This window comes from Ochotona curzoniae, unplaced genomic scaffold, assembly GCF_017591425.1.
Source record: "Ochotona curzoniae isolate NIBS_2020 unplaced genomic scaffold, NIBS_Ocur_1.0 patch374, whole genome shotgun sequence".
NCBI lineage: Eukaryota > Metazoa > Chordata > Mammalia > Lagomorpha > Ochotonidae > Ochotona > Ochotona curzoniae.
Window position 1 is genome coordinate 406,090 of NW_024466944.1, and position 22,278 is coordinate 428,367.

Consider the following 22,278-nt stretch of genomic DNA (forward strand, 5'->3'; position numbering starts at 1 on the left):
ATAACAAGGCAAAGCATTTGGAAGAAGATATAGCTAACACAATAAATATTCATAATATTCATGTTTAAGGAAAAGAGAAAAGTGAACAAAATACAATAAGCATCTTAGAGAAACACAAATATCCCCAAAAAACAACAACAAAAAACCCAGTCCTTTTCTTTATGTGTAATTTTGGAAAGGCCAGATTAGATGCCATTTCAAAATCAAATCAGCAAAACTAAAAAAAAAAAAAAAAAAACTATGCTACCAATTGCTACACAACTGTATAATGAAGGCACTCTTACATACAAAGAACAAGACCACTCTGAAATGCAGTTTGATAACTCTTTCAGTTGAAAATCTATAATGCATACAGAAAAGTACAAACACGAAAGATTTTATCAATTTTATGAATATTTTCTTGCAAATGGATACCAGAAAAATAAAAGTTGTATAGCAAATTATTTAACACAGAAGCAAATTATGTATACTTCACAAACTCCTGTCAGTAGAAAGGCTAACAAAAAACTGGGATACAGTCATACAGTTAAATATTGATTATCCCACTGAGTGGAAAGAAGTTTGAGCTACATTTGTCAAAATTTGTGCTTATAATCAAAAGCCTGTTTTACAAAGGAGAAAAGTCACATGGAAATATGCACACAGTATGATTGCTCATATAAAACGTGAAATTTCTTTGTGGTTTAGGACAAGCCAAAACCAGCAAAAACACATACAGAGAAACAAAGACATGATAAGCACTAATTCAAAGTTAGGATGAATTTTAAATGAAAGGAAGTTACATAAAATGAAGAGATATGAAATAATCTTGAAAGGAATATACAATGTTCTACTCTTAATTCAGACATAGGTACAAGGCATTGTGTATTCCATTTTTCTTCTAAGTGTTCCTTATACTCTTTAGCATATGTATGTGAAATAATTTATGATAAATTTATAAAGCAGAAAAGTAAATGAATCTTCATAATTCACTGTATTAAACACAAAGAAGACAAAAACCTCAAAAACATTATGTAGATAGCAGGTTTTTCTGTATGTAGATAATTCTATCAGGGCCAAACCAGATAATTCAAAGATGATTGTTTCTTGTAAATATTGCATGTTACCTAGGTAAGCAACGTGAATTCCTCCTGGCCTCAGTTCTAATAAAATCTTGGCTTTCTTTCCTGTTCACACAGATATAGATAAGGGATGTCAATAAACTTCAGTCATACTTATTTAAATAAGATGATATAGGTAAACTAAGCTGGTCAAATTAATTGTACCCTATGGAATGGAAGACAAGGGTTACAATCCATTCTTGGATAGAAAAATATTTCTTTGTCTTACTGCTCATAAATGAGAAGCATTGATAATCACGTCAGTGACATGGGATGCAGACAATTTAGAAAGTCTCTGTGGAAAGAAAGTACTCTTGAAGACACTATTGAACTGCTGCTATGTCTAACTTCATGTGTATATGAAACAATAACCTTATTGTTTAAATGAAATTTGAGTAACTCTTTCTCTATTTACTACCCAAATCTGTCTGGTTGATGCAAGAACTTCATGAAAATGCTGAGCATAGGGGCAGAAAGAGAAGGCCATGATTGAAGAAAACACATTGAATTGACATCTTGTCACATGGATTCTAGATGATTAGTTCTCGTTGCCCCATATTAGTGACCTGCCTCCATGGTGAACCTTATTGGATAACTTAAATATCAAGGAATTGGAGTGGGCATGTGGCACAGCATTTAAAGAACCTTGACTGGGGTTGTTGTATCCTGTACCAGAAAACCTGGATTCACATTCCACCTGACATGCAGCTGAGTCTAGCTTTCCCTTCAAGTGCCCATAGGAAGACAACATTTCATTGCCAAAGTTCTTGGGTCACTGTCACCCACGTAGGAGGCCCACATTGAGTTCTTAGTTCCTGAATTTGCTCTGTCACTGACATTGGCAGAGTGAACCACTGGATAAAAGATCCATACCTCTCTCTCTCTCTCTCTCTCTCTCTCTCTCTCTCTCTCTCCATTGAAATATAAAATATAATCTGGAGCACAAAGCATATTATAAACAGTTTTGGTGAGTACATAAATGAACAAATACCATAGTAGAGCATAACGATTACCAACACAAACATGGATGAATGAGTAAGTGACTTAAAATGAGTATTAATGTAGCAGGTAAGAAGCCCAAGCCCGTATGTGAACACTTGGAATAACAGCAGGGCTCTGTTCCCAGGAACAGCCGGTGCTAATGCACAATGGTATGGACATTGTGTTGTGCAGTAAGCAGTCCTTGCCAGAAATCTAAGACTCTTGGCTGGAGTTCCTGGCTCCTGGGAATGTGCAAGAAGCCGGTAGATGGCTCTGCCTGTCTCTATATTACTCCTTGTCTATCACATTGCCTTACTAATAAAACATAATTTCTAGAAGAAATAAGAAAATACAAATAAAACAGAATTCTATCTATAAGAAAATCAAGGGTGTAAATGCCCCAGAACTGTAATATTTCTCTGTGACAGACAATAATTTACTGTTATCCTCTATAATTTATTGTTTTTCCTCAAAAACCTAACATATAAATTACTAATAGTTTTTAAAAAACAAAGAAAATAGACATTTTTAGTTAAAATTTTATTACTTCCTATGACAAAGGCATCCACCAGAGATACAGACACTACTGATTAGTCACACCAAGGAAAGACAGATACTCTCCGCAATGTTTCAAAGGCAAATATTCCAGATCAACATTCCAAACTTCACGATCAGTATTCTTCATTAAATGGATAATTAGGGTGATTAGCAGCACTGAAAGAAAATACGTGATATTAATTTAAGTTTTTGTACTGCAGGATGGGTTACTAAATAATTCAGCTAAAATATTGTAAAAGCCATATTCATAAATATAAATTCTGATTCAACACAAGTGCTCATATATCTAAGCTCTATGATGATGTGCAAATTTCTCTTGCATACCTATTCCAACAAATCAAGGTGGCATACAGATTCATTGATATTGCAAATGCTAAGAAATGGAGCAAAAATGTTAGGGTCAAGTCACGCTGAGATGCAGTTTTTGTGCTTAGATCAAGAGAATGGTGGCAGAAACAGCTTTGTTGTTCATTCCCATTCATTCATTCAGTCCTCTGATAGTGGGCATTCTCAATGATACATGCTCCTCCTTTAAGGACTTATCTATTGAGTACACAAACTGCCACTGTTCTGATCAACCCCAAAGTGAAAATACACACAGATACAAAGCATATAAGAGGGAAAATCTAGAGTGTGTTGAGCACTTCACTTAAATTGCCTGGAGAAGTGACAGGAATAGGTACAATATGGTATAATTAGAAAACAGTTTCATAAATATTCATGTGATTCATCTACTTGGCAGCAACTAGAACCAATTGCACATCAAAGGTTAATAGATCATTATAATATGTATGCTCATGTAATAAACTATTGCAGCATTGTAATGATCCCACATGTGTTGTGGCTATTCTTTAACATCTACTTCCAAAATAAACAATGGATATCTGGAATCACAGATTTTATTGAATTAGAAATGTTTATAAAGCAAGACAGAGCTAGACATGTCATTTTTTGATATTCACATGACAAATCTAATATTTCTTATATCTTACTTATGCACTTTTCATACTTGGTAGCTACCACTTTTGTGTGCAGAGTTGAAACAGTGAAACTAGCAGACATTTTTTGTTTGTATATTGCAACCCAAAAGGAAACTCATACTTGGAGAAGATTGCAATATCAGAATATTATTTTTCTTTCTTTACTAAGCATAAAGCTTTTTACAAGTTTACCTAAAGGAAACAATTCATAGGTCCACTTGGACAAATACAAATTTCAGCATCATTACTCTTGTCCTTCTAGATCAGTATAAGTCAAATAGGAATGATGGATGACAAGCACTCAGAGTTGAGATACTTGAACTGATTACCTAGACAAATATTAAATGACCATTGGGTAGATCCTACAACATAAGTATTCAAAGAAAAAGGAGGAATACCATATTTCAGTATACTCAGAATAATAAACAATGTAAAACTGTCAGGGACAGGCATTGTGAAACACCGGCATAAGTCACCTCTTGAAATACATATATCCTTTATTAAATGTGCCTGCTTTGAGCCAGCCACTAGATGGTAGCCTAATACTTGGGTTCCAGCAACCCATTTCAGTAACTTGGGAACAGTCACTGCCTCTGAACTTCAGTCTGGCCTAACTCACTGTTTCTCTCTTCCTCTCTCTCTCCTAATTTCTTTTCTAACAATGAATAAATACTTAACAATGAATACACCAAATTACTTATTTTAGAATCATCCACTTAGTATTTGACCACTATCCACTTAGCAACAAATAAGGGAGGATTTTTGTAAAATAGAATGAACTACTGATCCTTGCGACTATTTCCATGAATTTCACTGAATTTCTGAACAAAAGAAATTGAAAACAAGATCATATGTAGAACTGCTTTCAGATAATGTACCAACGAAGGAAAACTTAATCTGAAGTGACAAAAATACCAGAAAACTGCTGCTCTGTTGCAGAGTTGAGATTCATTTCCCACTTCCTGTCTCTGGCCAGCCATTCTGCTATTGTGGGTGTTTGGAGAGTGACCAAGAGGTGGAAATTCAGTCCATCTGTCTGGAACTTTCTTTGAATCATAAACATACAATGCCAATAGTGCAGTGTGGTAAGTCACTGCTTTGGACGCCTGTATTCCATATCCTATTGCTGATTAAATCCAGGCTCCTCTGCACCTGAGTGAGAATCATGTGTATGCATCTAGGAAAGCAGAACATAAGAGCTCATGTACTGTGGTCCCTGACACCCATGTGGGAGATCCAAATGGACTCTTGACTCCTGGTGTTGGACTGTGTAGCATATGAGAGAATCTGAGGTGTCAAAGAGCAGCTGGAATTTTTCTATCAGTGTGTTTCATTCTGCCTCGATCTCCCTCTCTCTGTTTCTCGGTGAACCTCGGTGAACCTTGGTGTTTGTACATTGGAATTGCACCACACTATCTTCCACTTATTTTTTATGTTTTATCTTGTTTAATCATCAATAGAATTGCAGGCACAGGTTAACTCTTTCATATTCTCCTTACCAGCTTGGATCTCTTTATGATCCCAAGGCGCTGTAAGCAACAAGAGCAATGTCCTTGGACTTGCAGTACTCCAGAAGTTTGCTCTGGTTCAGGTAAGCATGACATTCCACCTGTCACAAACATGTCAAGAGCAAATGATATTAGAATACATGAGCCAGCATCACAGGAAACATGTAAACTGCTTGAGGGAACTGTAACCTAAAAGCCAATTTCTCTGTTTATATTCCAACTCTACTTCTAATACCACATTAGTGTATGTATTACATAAGTAACTATGTTATTTTCCTATGAGCCATCTGATTATCTCCTATTCTCAGCAGGTGTCAAATGAATGCAACAAATTTATTCTTACTTTTTAGTTTTATTCATATAAATATTTTTTGTCTCCGTATCTGACTTTCCAATAAAATTGTATAAATATTTAAAAATAGATCTAATCACTGAAATTCAGTAGAATAAGTTTGATGATCCAAAGTTTGTTGTAGTCAGTATGCTTATGTACTGAGTTGATAAACAAAATCTAGCTGGAATACAGTGTTAACACTGGCAGAGCAAGTGCAGCCTGCTCTGCCACCAACCAGTTCTATTAATAAGGCTGCACCATTGTCTAAAATGATCTTATCTAAGAAACTCAGGAAATGTTGCAAAGTGGGGAATAACTTACTAGCTTCTTTAGGCACAGAGAAAATTCGAAATTTTTATTAGCATACACAGTTCAGCAGATTCTCCCAATGAAAGGAGTATGTTTCACTGAAAAAAAAAAATGCTGCCCATTTGGTATTCCTGTAGGAATAACACAGATTCTCAATGAGAAATGTCTGCACGCAGTGGTTAATTTCTTCACTTTTTGATATGCAAAAATGAACAATCCAATATTATAACATGCAAATTTCAAGATGAACCCACTCTCGTGAGATTTGTGAGTGCAAGTTTCCTTAATAAAAAATATCCTCAGAAAAAATATCCTGATTCAGCCAGGAAACTCCAAATAAGTTATATAGTCAGACTCTGTTCCCAAACCTTTTGAATCGGGGAAAAGTACTGGTAAATGTATCTCTGAGGTAGATGTATTTGTGCAAATTCACCAAAAGAAGTTGAATTAGTAATCTTGTAGGTGAGAGCTTTGTGGTTCTGAGCAAGCTTTCAGGAGTTGCTTGTGCTAATATTAGGGGCTATAAGTCTTTCTGTTGAATTACAGATAAACTGGACAAATGGAGCAATCTCTTGTTTTATGGCAATTTCATCTTAGATAATCCTAGGAAACTAATTTGTTCATATTATTTTCCTTGAAGGAGCTCTTTTCACACAAAATTTTGCTTAGAATGACACTCTGCAATATCTACAATAAAGTTAGTCACACAGCAAAAATTAGTCACACTGAGGACCGACTCGTCATAATTGTCACAAGCCGAGACAGGTTTGAGAGGGATCAGTCATCAATCTGTGAAAGCCCCCAAAGAGGCCAGTGTTTGAGAAACGCTACTAATATGTTAGTTCTCATTCCCACAAGACTTTCATGTGGGCATTAGGATAAACCTATCCAGCGTCTGCATTTCTAATTACTTCTTTTGCCAAATTTAATATAATTGTTGGATCCTCCAGTGGCCCACTGAGCTGTTTGGAAATGTATAAATGAAAAACTAATTAAAAATTTAAAATATATCCCATTATATCTATTTATCTCTCTATATATATATACGTGTGTGTGTGTACACATATGTATACACATATGTCATAATATGGCTTCCTATCTAATTTTCACAATGTGCTGAAATGTTCTCTGACACACAGGAGTGTGAAAAAATTTAGCTGAATGTTATTTCAAAAGGATTTAATCTAATCTTGCTGTCAATGACATACTTATTCAGAGTAAAGTAATACACAAAACTCTTGCTTCATCTGAGATGAGATCCTTAATGGGTCATAGCTCAATTTTGATTTGAGATGTGATCATTTTCTGTGTCCAGCCCATAAACTTCAACCTCCAGCAGTATGAAGTTCCCAAAAGATCTTTAGAGTATGATTCATCCTTTGGGTGGTTTCTGACATGAAGACTTGTGCATCAACAGCATTTTATCTGATGTAAGGGAGTACAAATCTAGAAATTCTGTCTTTGAACTAAAATCTTGGTCAGAGAGTCAGAGAATCTATAAACCTGTAGTTAGGAAGAGAGAGGAACCCTAAGCTTAAGAATGTGTCCTCTAGCAGCTGGAAAGAGAAACAGCAGATTCCACTTAAACTTCAATAAGAAACACAAACTTCCCCAAACCTTCATTTTGGAGGATTGAATCTGATATCCATGCCTGACATTTCTCTGTTTCTCTCTTAGCCCTGTCTTCATCACATCATCACCTTCAAGTGTCCTCATAACTATGTTTTTTACCAGAGCTTCCAGAATGCTGCTCTTTCTGCCATCACAAATTATACTTGCTTGACTGCATTTGTTTCTTCTGTGATATTTATAGTCTCTGATCTTGTTCATTCATTGAAAACATTCTCTGTCAAGAATTCCTCTTCTCCCACACTTTCTTGAATTCGCCATATTCAACCTCTTGGCCCCAGCATCATATCCAAAATGTTCTTGAGACAAGTCCAATTCCAACACAAATAATCATTTTCCATTCTCATATGACTTATGTTACTGACATGTGTCTGTTCTCTCAAAAAACATTTTTGTTTATTATCCATCAAGACAGAACTCTCCTCTTACATTGTACCATATGAGAGTTAGATTATTATTGTCTTTGCTCTTCTCCTTTCTCTATTTATAACCAATCATTTTGTTATGTAAAGAAAATGCTTGTTTCTCATTTATTCTTTATCTATTTTCACTCATTTTATCAATCCGTTGTGATTGGTTAATGTCCTGACTGAAGCAACCATTTTTTGCTAATGCCCAAAAACATATGTTTGCCATACACTGTTCTCGACCTATGAGTTTATATGCCCAGTGGATTCTTTGGCCTTCACACTTGAATGAATAACAGGAATCTCAAATACACCATGTCTAACATTCAATTTCATATCATCTGGACCACTCATATCTTTGTCTTGTCAGTACCCTGCATTCCTTCCAGTCAATGACTCAACTAAATATTTTTGGGCATCTTTGAAATATTTTCCCCAGATCACCATACATTCAATGTGTTGGCATGTTTTATTGACTACATCCTTAAAATAATTCCTTGTATCTCTATCTGGTCAATATCTTGGAAGTAGCTTCTTCTATGTTAGGCAGTCTTACCATCCATGTCAGACACCTGAATTGAGTTCCTGGCTCCCAGACATTTGGGGTGAACTAGCAGATGGGAGATCTCTGCCTATTTATATCTCCTTGCCTATGTCCCTCCTTTCACATAAAACAAATAATTTGTAAAGGAATTGAATAAATCAACATCATGCTGTGATTTCCCATGAGAGAAACATAACACTGGAATTTCTAAACAACATTGATATCTTGGAAAATACTTAATGTTAAGCAAACAGAATGTATAAAATCTGTAGTTGAAGATGTGCTGCATTTTATAAGTAAAATTACAAAACGAAATAATTTATAAAAATCATGAGGGAAAATTAAAAAAAACAAAAGTATTTTTAATGTGAGAATATAATTTATTTTTATCCTCTATAATTTCCTTTTTTATTCCAACACTTGCATATCATTTATTTTAATAATCAGGCAAGCTCATATTTAAAAATTCATTAGTGTATAATATGACAAGGCAATTACTGCTTTTCAGTCACATCTAACAGACACATCCTTTCTACAACGTCTAGGTTGAGAATAGTCTGGTATCAATGTCCCCATGCTTCATGGTCAGTATTCTTCCAAGAATGGATAATTGGGGTGATTACGAGCACTGGAAAAAATAGAGATAAGAATGAGTTAAATAAGTGTTTGTAAAAGAGAGAATACTACATTCATTGATTAACTCTGCATATTGAAACGGAGAATTCCTAAAAGATTCAGCTAAAATGTTCAAAAAGATAAATTCACACACATCCTCTGATTTCTATTGAAGCACTCATCCATCCCCCAACTCTCTGGGGATGTGCATGCCCAATTCCAAAACTCTGGCTATAAAATCAAGGCGGCATATAGATTGATTGACCTTTCCAGAAGCTACAAAAGATAGAATTGAAACATTATAGTCAGCTCAACCCCACCCACAGCTTTTGTGCTTAGATGATGAAAATGGTGGCAGAAACAGCTGGGTTTTTCTTTCCAGCACATTCGCTCAATCCTTAAGGAACGTTCTTTCCTTAAGGAACATTCACTCTATTGAGGAGGCAAAATTTAATTCTAAGACCTACAAAGCTGATTAGCCTTTTCTTATATATATTTCAAGGGAACAGATGGTAGTGTTAATTGTCTGCTTATCAATTAAAACAATTGTGTTTGTTGTCAGAATATCTGGGTTTAATGCCACTCCCTGGCTTGAGATCCAAACATCTTGCTAATGCAGACCCTCAGAAGGAGAGATGAGGGCTCAAGCAATTGGCCCCCTACCAAACATAAGAGCATTAGGATGGGATGGCAACTCCCAGTTCCAGACATTAAAGAAAAATGGAAAATCACTTCATAGATTTAAAAAATCTAAAGCTGTATCACAATCTAAAAACAAGTTTTAATAGACAAAGGAAAATGTTTGAAAAAAATGGTATGTATGAAATACATGTAATCTGTTCTCTTTATACAAATTAACAAACACTAAACCTAGGCAATATCAAAGCTTTTATTGCAAGTTGTTATAATAAAAAAAGATGGGCGGGTTCTTTTGAAATCCTTCCTTATAGATTGACTAGTTACTCTACCTATTTTCATTTTATTTATTCTAATCTATAAATTCCATTCTAAATATCTCTGATTAATTAGACTCTTTTTTACTAAATCTGAAACCATGAAGTAATTAAATGGAGTATTGTGTTTGCAGTAAATCAGGTGGGAAGGTATAGAATGCTTCCCTGAGACTGTTAGGCAGAAATGACATAATTTTAAAATTTAGAGAAATGCCAAAGGATCTTTATTTTTATAGAAAGACTAATTTATTTTAGTAATCTGGTCACAATACATCCTAATAAGATTAAATATCTCAGAAAAACATTAGTTGTGTTTGAGGAAAAGAAGGCCAAGGAAGATATTAGATTGGAAAAAATCAATGAAAAAGGAATTCCATAGGTTTGGAAAAGTGTCACTGAACTAACAGGGTAGGAAGAAAAATAAGACTCACTAGGAAGAAGTATTTGGGCTTCTTCCTCTCATTGAGTCTTATTTCTGCTTCCAATGTCATCAGAACAACAGTCAGGAACCCTGAAGGTCTTCAGAAACAGAAGAACACTAAACTTCCTATGAGACTAAGGAGAGGAGCTTTCTTTGGTCCTTACTTAGTTTCAACTTTTGCTCTCCACCCTCTTTTGCAAAGACCATCAGGGTCGCTCTGGAGTCCAAAAAATTAGATCAGATACACAGACCGAGAGAAATAAGGAAAGCTTAGAACAGACAGGAAATGGTCAGCGTGGACTCACACATATCTTACTAGGTAGGACACAAAGATCAGTTACTCCTCTGTAAGGTATTGAAGGTTTCTCTGCACACCCCTCTGTTGGGGGGCACTAACCATTTCCTGCCCTGTGATTGGCCCTTTGCCCTGATTGGTGTGCCTTGGTTATCTTTAAGTTGATTGGTCAGGTTTGACAGATAAGCAGGGGGCTTGGCGGGGGAGGGGCTGGAGCGTAAGGGTCATAACGGTCATAACGGTGATAACGGTCACAACGGAAGATCGGAATAAAGTGCCTTGGAGACTCTCTCAAGTGTCGGGTGATTTCTTCCGCGGGATGGGAGGACCCCTGATACCCCTCCTAAAATTGTTCTGCTCCTCAGCCATTAATATATGGCTTGTTAGAGTTATAAGCTTGTTTAGACCATCCTAAAATTCACAAAGTTCAGTAAAAATCAAGCTTGAATTCTATAAGCTGCTAAATATAAAAATGAAAATAGACACGAGACAGCTGAATAGCACCCTATAAACATTTTTAGGTTTATAGCAGCCAGTTGTGTATATACTAAAATTGAGATGTGAAGGAAATAGTTACAGGATGTGGTTAAGAACTTGCATTTTCTAACATATTAGTCACTCAATATCATGTTAATTAACATCATGAGGCTGCTAATTTCCATGTTTCTTTCTGTTGTTGAAGTTGTATAGTGGTATCTCATTGGTAGGGATATTATCCTGCCAGCTCTACATTTGGATCAAGTATGCTGCCCAATGAAACTGTTGAATTTATCTGGCCAATAAGAGGCTGGATTTTCCTCGTGGTCCATGCCTGCAATGAAGGAATCATGACTGGTTATGATCTACACTACTGTAAAAATACAGAGGAATTTAATATTGAGGGAGGGTGTAGGGAGGGGTTGGGGAAATGCCAGGGCCTATGAAACTGTGTCATAGAATGAAATTAAAAAAAAAACAAACAATCACTATGACTCATCCCATGAATACATAAATCCATAAATATTTTCCTTCCATAGCCCAAATTCTTTATAATTATATTGTATAAAGCTAAGATATAGACAGAAATAAAGGCCAGGCCTCATTTTTATTCATTATTGATTGTTCTCATAAGTTCATTTGTTTCATCTGTAGCATATACTTAAGAAAAATTATTTGTAAACTATTTAAAAGCAAGGACGTGGCACAATACCCAAGTGGCTAAAGTCCTTGCCTTGCATCCACTGGATTCCCACATCAGCAATTATTTCTTATCCCAGGAACTCTAATTCCCTTCCAGCTCACTGCTTTTGACCTGGGAAAGCAGTCAAGGATTCCCCCAAAGACATGGAACCCTGCACCTCAGTGGGAGACCTGGAAGATGTTCCTGGCTCTTGGCTTCACATTGGCTCAGCTCTGGCCATTGCTGCTATTTGGAGAATGAACCAGTGAATAGAAAAGCGATCTTTATCTCTGTGTTTCCTTCTCTCTGTAAATCTGACTTTCCAATAAAAACAAGTAAATCTTTAAAAAAATTAAAAATTGGGATCCCTCAGATCTCTACAATCTGCGACTTATGCATAAATGATACCTGATCACAGTGCTTCTGTACTATAACCTAGATCCATAATGTAAACTCTGGCTGTTTTCCTAATGATCTTCCATGATCCTTAAACCATTCTGCAGGCTCAGAGGTTCAGCCTCAGAAGAAATTTCTGCTGTGAATTCTACAAAAGAGATCCTATTTCATATAGAGCCCCAAGCAGGGCCTGTCTTCCTTAATTAGAGAAGACTCATTCCCATTGAAATCTTTGGGCACAAGGGAACAATCTGTGAAATAATCCACATGGGTCACTTACAATGGCATATCATAGTATCGAACATTTTTGTTGATGCCGTCGAGTTCTTTCATGTCCTCTGCAGTCAGTTCAAAATCAAACACCTGCAAGGGATGAAAGAATGACATTGAGACTGCACATAGAAGCTACCTTCTACCTGGAAATGTCAGAGTTTTCCAGGATAAGGTGATAAAGAAGGAATCAAGGAAAGCAATTTCATCACCATTGCCAATGAAAGAAATTCTGAGTACTTTCAAGTCTGAGCTCTGTTACCTGTATTTTCAGACATAAAATTCTTCAATTCCCAGTCTTACTAATAAGTAAAGGCAAATTATTTCACAAACAAATGTGCAGTTGGGCAAAGTACCTAACTACTGACTTTGTGAAAGATTTTTTTTTCTCTTTCTATTTTTACTATCTCCTTCAACTTTTCCCAAGCTTTCTCTAAAGCAAGTCTTGGAACATGGACTTAAACTTTCCCCAGTCTGTTTAACTCAAATAAAACACAGTCTTTTCAAAGATTGTACCTCATTGTTTTCTCATTTCAAACTTTCCAAACACTGTGTATTTATAGGATGTGTTTCTTCCCTACTAAACATTCTTGTATTGCCTTTGTAAACTTACATACCTGATATGTTTAAGAATCCTCCTATTGAACAAACTGAATCCTCCCTATTGACTTATTGAAGTCAAGTGTTACATTCTTGTTGGCATCATGTACCCATGAATACCAAAAGGTAGAGATATTGTGCAAAAATATGAGAATCAATAACTGCAACAGGAAAATAATATCACAGCACACTGGACTGTATCTATGCATCTGCATCTGTGTTTCTATATATCAGCCTGTCAACTATCTGTCTCATTTCTCTATTTATACATATGCATATATGTCTTATCCTCATATATGTTATCTATACATTAATAACAGATATTCAGCATTAATTCACGTACTCATCAGAACAATTTTAAAATACATTCATGAATTAAATGCTTTTTATAGGCACATAATTTAAGATATGGAGTTGAATAAAATAAAGCAAAATTATTATTTGAAAGTTTTCACATAGAAAGTAGGCTGAGGATTTTTCTTAAATTTATTCAATGAATCTATATTTACAAACTTTTAAAAATCCATTTAAATTCTATGCACCTACTGGTATTTTTAAAAAAATTAAACTCATAATAAAACTTTAATTTGTCATGTTACAATGGGAAAGACTTTACAAATTTCTTAATAGCCTCTAAACAAAAATAGATAATTTGTGTAAGATCTGGATATAAATAAGGAAGCATTTAGGAAATGGTGTTACATACTGAACTTGAGGTGTTTCTCCCTTCCTACATGCCAAGATCTCTAAGCCATGGAAAGGGTTATAAGATTGCTTGGCAGGGTATCATTTCGTCAGTCCTCAAAGACTAATTTAATTTAATAAAAAACTAATTCATAGAGCCAAGCCAAGTGGTAATATGATTAAAACACAAATGTAATGTAGCACTTCAGTTCTTTACTAAAGAACTAATTGCATTTGAACTTGAGCTTAACATTCAATAAGGAATGCATATAGAGAAGGTGAAAGATAAGAATCAGGAGTCTTAGGAATTTTTACTACATGAAAGGACTCACTCACAAAACACAAACAAATATTAAAACAGATAAAAATTAAATTAAGATTGATGCCACACAACCAGTACATTGCCAGTCTACATGTGAGGTATCAATACTTTGGACTGTGAATACAAAGCTACCTACTCTTCCAATTTTTCTCATATGACTCTGGAATGGATTTACAGGAATAATAGGAGGAGACATAAACTCTCAGGCAAGAGAAGTTATGCTAATTCAGTTCCCATGCATCCCTCTTTAGAGACGCTGCTTGATGTTTACCTGAAGATTCTCTTTGATTCTCTTCTCATTGAAGCTTTTGGCCAGGGCTACCACCCCTCGCTGCAGAAGGTAGCGCAGGGAAACCTGACCTGGTGTGCGATTGTGTTTCTTGGCAATGGCATTCAAGACGGGGTCTTCCAAGAGAGGTGGAATACTCACATTATTCCTAGAGTGTAAAAATACACAGATACAGAGGATGTAAGATGGAAAGCCTGAACTGAATTGACCTTTCAGTACAAATTCACCAGAAATTTGATAGAGATGCATCATATGATATGGATAAAATTAGTTTAGAGAATATTTATGAGATTCATTTGTAGTGACAGGCCCTGAAAACAACTAAAAAGGAACTCGGGGCATGTTGGAGTAACCTAGGGACTCAGGTCCTTGCCTTGCATGCACCAGGATCCCATATGGGCACTGCTTCTAATCTATTAAAAAATAATAATAAAACAACTCTTTAAAAGTATACCCAAAGGTTATGGGATAATGGTTACACTATTTAAGAAGATTTGAATATGTAGACTCTGAGACAAAAAAGAAAATATAACAACAGATACTTAGGACATACACAGGATAATGAGGAAATATTACATCAACTTCACACCAATTAATCAGAAGACCTAGAAGAACCAGAGTTTTGGACACATACCATTTACCAAATTGAGTCAGAAGACCATTAATATTCTAACTAGACCTATAATGGGAACAGGGATTGAACCTGTGACAAAATCTTTGCCAACAAAGAAAAGCTCTAGATAGATTTCTACAATGCTGAATTCTACCAAATATTTCAGGAAGAATTTAACCCCAATCCTCTGCAAGCTATTTAAAACAATGGAAAGGGAGGCAATCTTTTCAAACTCTTTCTAGAAAACCAACACCACCTTAATACCAATGCAAGGTATAGTCACAACAGAAGAAGAGAACTACACACTAATATCCTTGAAGAACATATATACAAAAATCAGTAACAGAGTACTAACTCTCAGAGTCACAAAAATGCATCTGGCTAAAAACCCTGAAAAAGGTAGGCATAAAAGGAGAATACTACAACAAAATTAAAGCAACATATAAAACAACAAAACAAACAAAGCAGTGCCAGCATCATATTAAATGGGGGAAAGACTGGAAGCTTTTCTACTAATATGTGAAACTAGACATGGATGCACTAAACACAGCTCTTCACCATAGTATTGGAAGTCACTGCCAGAGCTATTACACAAGAAGATGAAATTAAAGGGATTCAAATCAGATATGAGGAGTTAAAATTATCCCTGTTCAAAGACAGCATGACTCTATAAATGGGAGAATCAAAGGACTCAAACAAGAGAGTATTGGAACTCATAAGGGACTGATAGGATAGTAGGATCAAAAATTATTGAAGAAAAATTGATGGACTTAGTATACACAAATGACTCCATGGCTGTAAAGGAAATGTAGACAATGGAGAACAATTTTCAATGCTTTGGAATTATCCTAACAAAGAGGTGAAAGTCCACCATGAAAGATATTACGAAACATTAAAAAATGAAGAAATTAAAATTTGGAGAAATATACCATGTTCCTTTATTGACAGAATCAACATTATCAAAATATCTATGTTACCAGATTTATACACAAATTAAGATCAATCTCAATTGAAATCCCAAAAACAATTCTTCTGGGAAATGGAAAAGAAGATGCAAAGTTTATCTGGAACAGAAACAGAGAACAGAAACAGCCAAAGCTTTCATGAAGAATAAATATAAAGCTGGAAACTGACAATCCAAGACCTCAGGACACAATGCAGGGCAATAGTATTCAAGACCATCTAGTACTGATACAGAAACAGTAAAAAAGACGAATGGAACAAAGCAGAAACACCAGACGTGAGCTCACAAATGTACAATCAACTAAACTTCCACAAAAAAAAAAAAACTGAAAATGATCCTGATCCAGGAGAAAAGGTCGGTCTTTTCAACAAATGTTGTTGGGGCAATTGAATAACAGTCTGCACAAGTAAGAAACAAGACCTCCACCACTTCCACACAAACACACAGATTTCACCTTCTACAAAAATCAGCTCTAAATGAATCAAGAACCTAAGTCTACATCCACAACCGTCAAACAAGTAGAGGAAAATGTAGGAAATACTCTGTAATATGTAGCCACTGGTAAAGACCTCTTTGAGAAGCCACCAAAAGCACAGGCAGCTAGAACAAAAAGAAACAAATGGGCCCAGACACAACTAAGAAGCTTTTGTAAAACAAATGAAATGATCAAGAAACCGAGGAAGCAACCAACAGTGTGAAAGGAAATTTTTGCACACCACACAAACAATAAGGATAATATTCAGATTTAAGAAAGTCAGCAACAATGAAACAAAAGATCTGTGGGAAAAAATGCGCAGAGAAAATGAGCAGGCATTTTTCAAAAGAACAAATTCAAATGGCTAATAGACACATGAGAAAAGATTCAGCTCCTTACTTATCACAAATAACCACACTGAGATTTCACCTGAATTGCAATGAGATTGGCCTGCATTGCTTAATCTACTGACAGCACCTGCTGGCATGGATGTGAGGAGAAAGGTGGCCTCCTTCACTGTTGATCGGTGTGTAGACTGGTCCACCACTATGGAAGTCAGCACGCAGAGTTTAAGAAAACTGAAAATTGATCTGCCATACAACCAGCTATCAAATGCTCAGGAATATTTCCAAAGAAAATGAATTTTGTCTATGGGAAAGTAACCTGTAATCCCATATTTACAACAGCACAATCTATAATAGCAAAGACATGAAACAACTCTGATGCCTGTTGAAAGAGGAATGGGTAAATGAATGGTGGTAATCCAATCCACGGACTATTACTCAGCCAAATGAAAGAATGAGATTCTACTATTTGCAAGCAAATGATTCCAACAAGAGACCATTAGACTCACTGAAATAAGAAAATTCTGAAAGGAATAGTATCATATGTTTTGATATAAGGTAATTTTCATGCAAAATACATGATCGCTAGATAGGCAAATATAATTATACACGAACTGCATAATGCAGACATGCAGACAGACTAGCATATTGAGATATGAAGCTACATTGTAATATGCTGCTCAATTCAGGGATAAACGATGGACTCCCAACGATATTGTTAAACACATATTGATGACAGGCAGCTGGACTTTCTACCATTGTCTATACCACAAATCAGGATACACTGAAGTAGCAGACTGATGGACTTAATGACTGTTGCTGAAGGATGCTGCAGGAAGAATGTTGGGGAGAGGGCAACTGGGGAAAATAGAAGAAGAATTCTCTGATTTACAGCAGGCCCTAGTCAGGAGCTTGGAAAGCCATCATAGTGTCCCACATGCATGGCAGAAACCAAAGCATTTGGGCCATTTTCATCAGCTTTCCTAGATACATGAACATGGATCGATCAGGAGGAATGGAAGTAGAACTTGACAAGCATCAGATATTGGATGTAGGCATCTCACACAGTTGCTTAATTCACTGTGTTACACCAGGAACTGAGGTTAATTTGAGTGTGAATCAGCATGTTGAAGATCCTGTTCCTTAGTTTCTCTCCCTCTCTTTCTTTGAACATTTCCATTTATTGCAAACACAAACACATACACGAAGACACACACAAACACACACAAATATAGACTGAGTTTGGGAATAGGTGGACATATATGTGAAGCCAGAGTAAGAGCATGTTGGTGACATTGAATCTCAGTGTTGGTACATGGAAAAGCACCACATTATATCGTGGCTACATTTTTATGTCCTAGATTTTTTGGTGATAAAGTGCAAAAACTTATTTGAAGTATTTCATTACCATATAATTGCTGATATAGATTAACTCTTTTCAATTATTATTACCACATTGGATCTCTTGGTGATCCCAAGACACCATAAGCAACAAGAATAATGTCCTTGGACTTGCAGTATTCCAGAAGTTTACTCTGGTTGAAGTAAGGATGGCATTCCACCTGTAATGTGTCAAGAGCAGAACACTTTAGAATACATGAGACAATTACCACATCCACATCTTTAAAAATACTTGAGACACGTGCAGCCTCTAGCCCAATGTCTCAGTTTAAGTGCCATTTCTAGTTCAACACTACATTCATGGATGCATTACACTATTTAAGTCATTTTTCCTATGCATTCCTCCTGAAATACTCCAAATTTCACCAAATGTAACATGTACTTTGATTACTAATATTTTAAAAATCTTTTAAAGCTCTGATTCTCAAAATGAGGTCATTAAATACGATTTTTTATAGAAAAGCCTGCTCTCAAGAGAGCAAAACAAATGCGTCATGTCAAAGAGACTAGAAGCTCACTGAGGAAGTTTCTGCTAATTAAAATGTGGAAATTTAAGCATCAATATGGATAATGTAGGACAGCACTCTGGTGCTGCTAGTTAACCCATAAAGGAGTTGGTATGAATGCTTGCTGCTCCATTTACAAGCCAGCCCCATGATGATGTAGCTGGGAACACAATGAAAACCAGACTAAGTATGTTGGAGATTTGGATGGAGTTTCAGATTCGTTTCTTCAGTCTGGCAAAGTTTAGCTGTTTAGAAATTTGAAGAGTGAATTCTCAAGTTGTCCTCTATTTGTGTAGATCTTGATCACTATTACACTTATTCTATCATTGTAACTCTGATACAATCTTATTTTAATAGTCATGGTATTTAACAACATCCAAAAAATCACTATTAAAATTTTTGATTCAAGAAAAATTCAGAGATATTTATACAACAACTCTTTTAAATGATCCATGGGTATGAATTTACACTTAAGGGTACTTTCAAACAAGTCCATGAAAAAGAAGTTCATTTTGATAGCAAAAAAATTGATATCTCTTATAATTAAATGGTGGGTTTTCAAGATTTTTTGAAAATGTCTCATCCAAATGAATCTCAAAATCACTTTATTTGAAAATAAATTTAACTTTTGCATTTTGTTTCTCATGATTCTTGGGCAGTACTCTCATCTATAATCTGTGCAGACATAGATAGTAATTTCTTAAGTGTTTGGGTGAACTCATTAAGAAATCAATATGTTTATTTTTGCCTCTTAGCAGTTCAAAAGTTTCCAATAATACAATTCTTTTAAAAACAAGAAATAGAATATTTAAATATTGAATTATAGGAAAGGCATCACCATAAAAATAAAGCAACTGTTAAATCATTTTGATATGCCTCGTGTTAATCTTTTTATATCTAAGATCTCAAAAACCGTATAGGGATGTCTTATTTAGATATATAAAATGCATCTGAAGTACTTTCGTTCACATAGTTTATTCATCTTCTTATATCTAAGATCTCAAAAACCATATACGGATGTCTTATTTAGATATATAAAATGCATCTAAAGTACTTTCATTCACATAGTTTATTCTAATAAAACCCATCTTTTCTCCTACTTTATCTCCTTTCCTCTATTTTCAACATCTATATCAGCAATCAGCAGACTCCTGCTTTGCTGAAATAATCTTTCCCTTTTACTAGGTGGTTTACAAAGGATACTTCTGCTGTCAATTCAAGAACACATGAGAAAAAGTGTTAGACAATTTGAAAATTCCTCCATGTTTAGCAGCATCCCAGAAAACTCTCTCCCATTCCACACAATGAGTCTTGCAGCCCATTGCCTGTATGAAACCATCTTGTAACTGCATAGGATGACACATGAAGGAAATATACTGGTGTTATAGCAGTGTCTTAAAACTTCCAGAAAACCAAAACCCGAAGTAATCTGAAAGTGAATCAACTGCTTGAGATATCAGACCCCTTCAATCGACTTCTCCTTACAGCTTTAACACATCCTGTGACAGTGCCGTAGAATTGTGAGTTGTGAATTGAAAAAAAATAGTAAAACGTTTTCCTTATTTCAACCAGACTCCAAAATATCTCAACATACTTCTCAAGTAACCCATCATAAATTTAAATATATCCCTCATGTTAGATATTTAGAAATCTAATTTTTCTTGATGTATAAACAATAAATGATAAATTTTGCCCTACTCTGATTTTACAATAATATTTCTGGTAGTAAATAGCTTTTTACACTAGGTTTTTACATAATTATCAAGTTCGTTAAAAGCATCTATACTTTCTTAATAGGATACATAGTGTGTGATAATTATTGTATTAGGTGTATATACATATATACATATATTCATATATACATATATACACATATATATATTAACCATTATTTATGCTTTTTCTCATTTTCCACTCCTTTGGCATTATTTGCTCTCATTTTTCTGAGACTGCTTTGTTAGATTTCCAACCAACTCCATACCACTGAACCCAATAATTTTCTCCTTGTCAAGATGGAAACTTGAGGACTGTCTACCACACTCTCTTCATTTTTCATTTTCCTATATCTGGAAATATATTTCTCTTTGGTCCTTCATAGTGAGCTTGGCTGACTTAATTTTCATTCAATCTTAATTTTCCCGAGGAGAATCACTATGTTTCTGTAAGTTTATATTTATCACAGAAAAGCAAGGACTCCAAAAGTCTTTTGCTCCATTCCAGATCATTTTCCTGTTCCAGCACTGACAACTGTCAACTCAATAACTGGAATGTCTCACCTGAAATTGAGCTTGAGTAATGAAGTCATGCTTCTCTCATTCCATCCGAACTGCCCCTTCTATGTTGTTATTATAATGAAATAAATGATTGACCACATGCACAAACATCAAGCCATAGACCTGAGAAATGTGAGTTACATAGAATAGGAAGAGAGAACCCTCTAGTCTAGAGACTTACCTGGTTGCAGGTGGGCTTATACTTGAGTCCTGGCTTGTTCAGTATCATTTCCAGCTGTTTGCGATTGAAGTTGGACACCCCAATGGATTTGGTTAAACCTGCATCTTTGCACTTCTCCACAGCCTGGGGAGGTGGGAAATGTGTGGTTAAATCTTTTTTGTATTACAGTTTTTCATTTGTTCTTAGAATTTCGGGAATCCAAAAGTCATTTTTTTGCCACGCATAATGATTTTGATGAACAAATATTTTTACACTGGAACATGCCAATTGTTAAATGCATTTATTGCTTTGCAAATACATTTGTCTTCTGAATTCTCTTTCATGCCCCTGGAGGAAAATGAATCTTACATTGTTGTAAAGTATCACTTTAACTCCCTTGACTCATTCAGCCATATGAATTTTGCAGTTAAAATTACAATCACTTTTAATAAATATTCCAAAATTCAATGGCCAAAGTTTTGGTTTTTGCTGCTAGAGATTATGCTATGTTTTCTGCGAACAGAGATCATGTTGATACCTCATTTGGGCTAAGTGGGGGCAAGTTCCATTCTATACATAGCACAACCTTCTGGAATGTCAAACTGATGATTTCCTCTTCCCCACCCATACAGATCTGCTTGTCCTTTCTTCAAATAACTCTACCTCTTCTTGAGATTGCTTCTGCTAGTACCTGAGGGAGGGTTTACAATTGAAATAATTTTGTGGATAAAGAAATACCGTTTTACAGCCTTATTGTTAAAACATCACCTATGAAATCAACATCACACATCTAAGCCCCACTTTGTAATTGGAGTGCTCTCTTTCAGATCCAGCTCCATGATCAAGATCCTGCAAAAAACACCAGAGAATGATGCAGGTCTTGGACCTCTATAACACACAGGAGACATCTAAATCAACTTTAAAGGTCCTGAGATGCTTGAATGAACATCAACTACTTTGGCCTTTTCGGGTGATGAACCAGCAGATAGATTGATTTCTCTCAATTTCTCTCATTCTTTCAAATAAATAGAACAGAACTTCAGACAGATTAAAATATTTGAAGTCTTCAGATGCAATCTTGTCTGTCTCCTCAATATCACAAACAGAAATAAAGGAATTACACAGGGGTATCATTTCATGTCCGAGATCTGACATCTCTAGCGCAAAACCCATTTCTTCTGACTCCCC

General features: G+C 35.4%; 1 protein-coding gene across 4 annotated transcripts in view; it reads right to left on the reverse strand.

Annotated features, from left to right (window-relative positions):
- The window catches only part of LOC121167473 (aldo-keto reductase family 1 member C15-like), a 111,164-nt gene that overhangs the window by 54,249 nt on the left and 34,637 nt on the right, over positions 1-22,278 (reverse strand). For 2 of the 4 annotated variants that reach the window (XM_040996901.1, XM_040996899.1), the window contains 5 exons: positions 21,112-21,234; positions 18,203-18,312; positions 14,337-14,502; positions 12,470-12,552; positions 8,921-8,978 (listed from right to left, as the gene is read on the reverse strand). In XM_040996901.1, the coding sequence (XP_040852835.1) occupies positions 8,936-8,978; positions 12,470-12,552; positions 14,337-14,502; positions 18,203-18,312; positions 21,112-21,234 (525 nt within the window). In that variant the 3' untranslated portion in view covers positions 8,921-8,935. Of the gene's footprint in view, positions 8,979-12,469; positions 12,553-14,312; positions 14,503-18,202; positions 18,313-21,111; positions 21,235-22,278 lie in introns of those variants that run through there. The other 2 variants (XM_040996903.1, XM_040996908.1) reach the window with 2 other exon arrangements.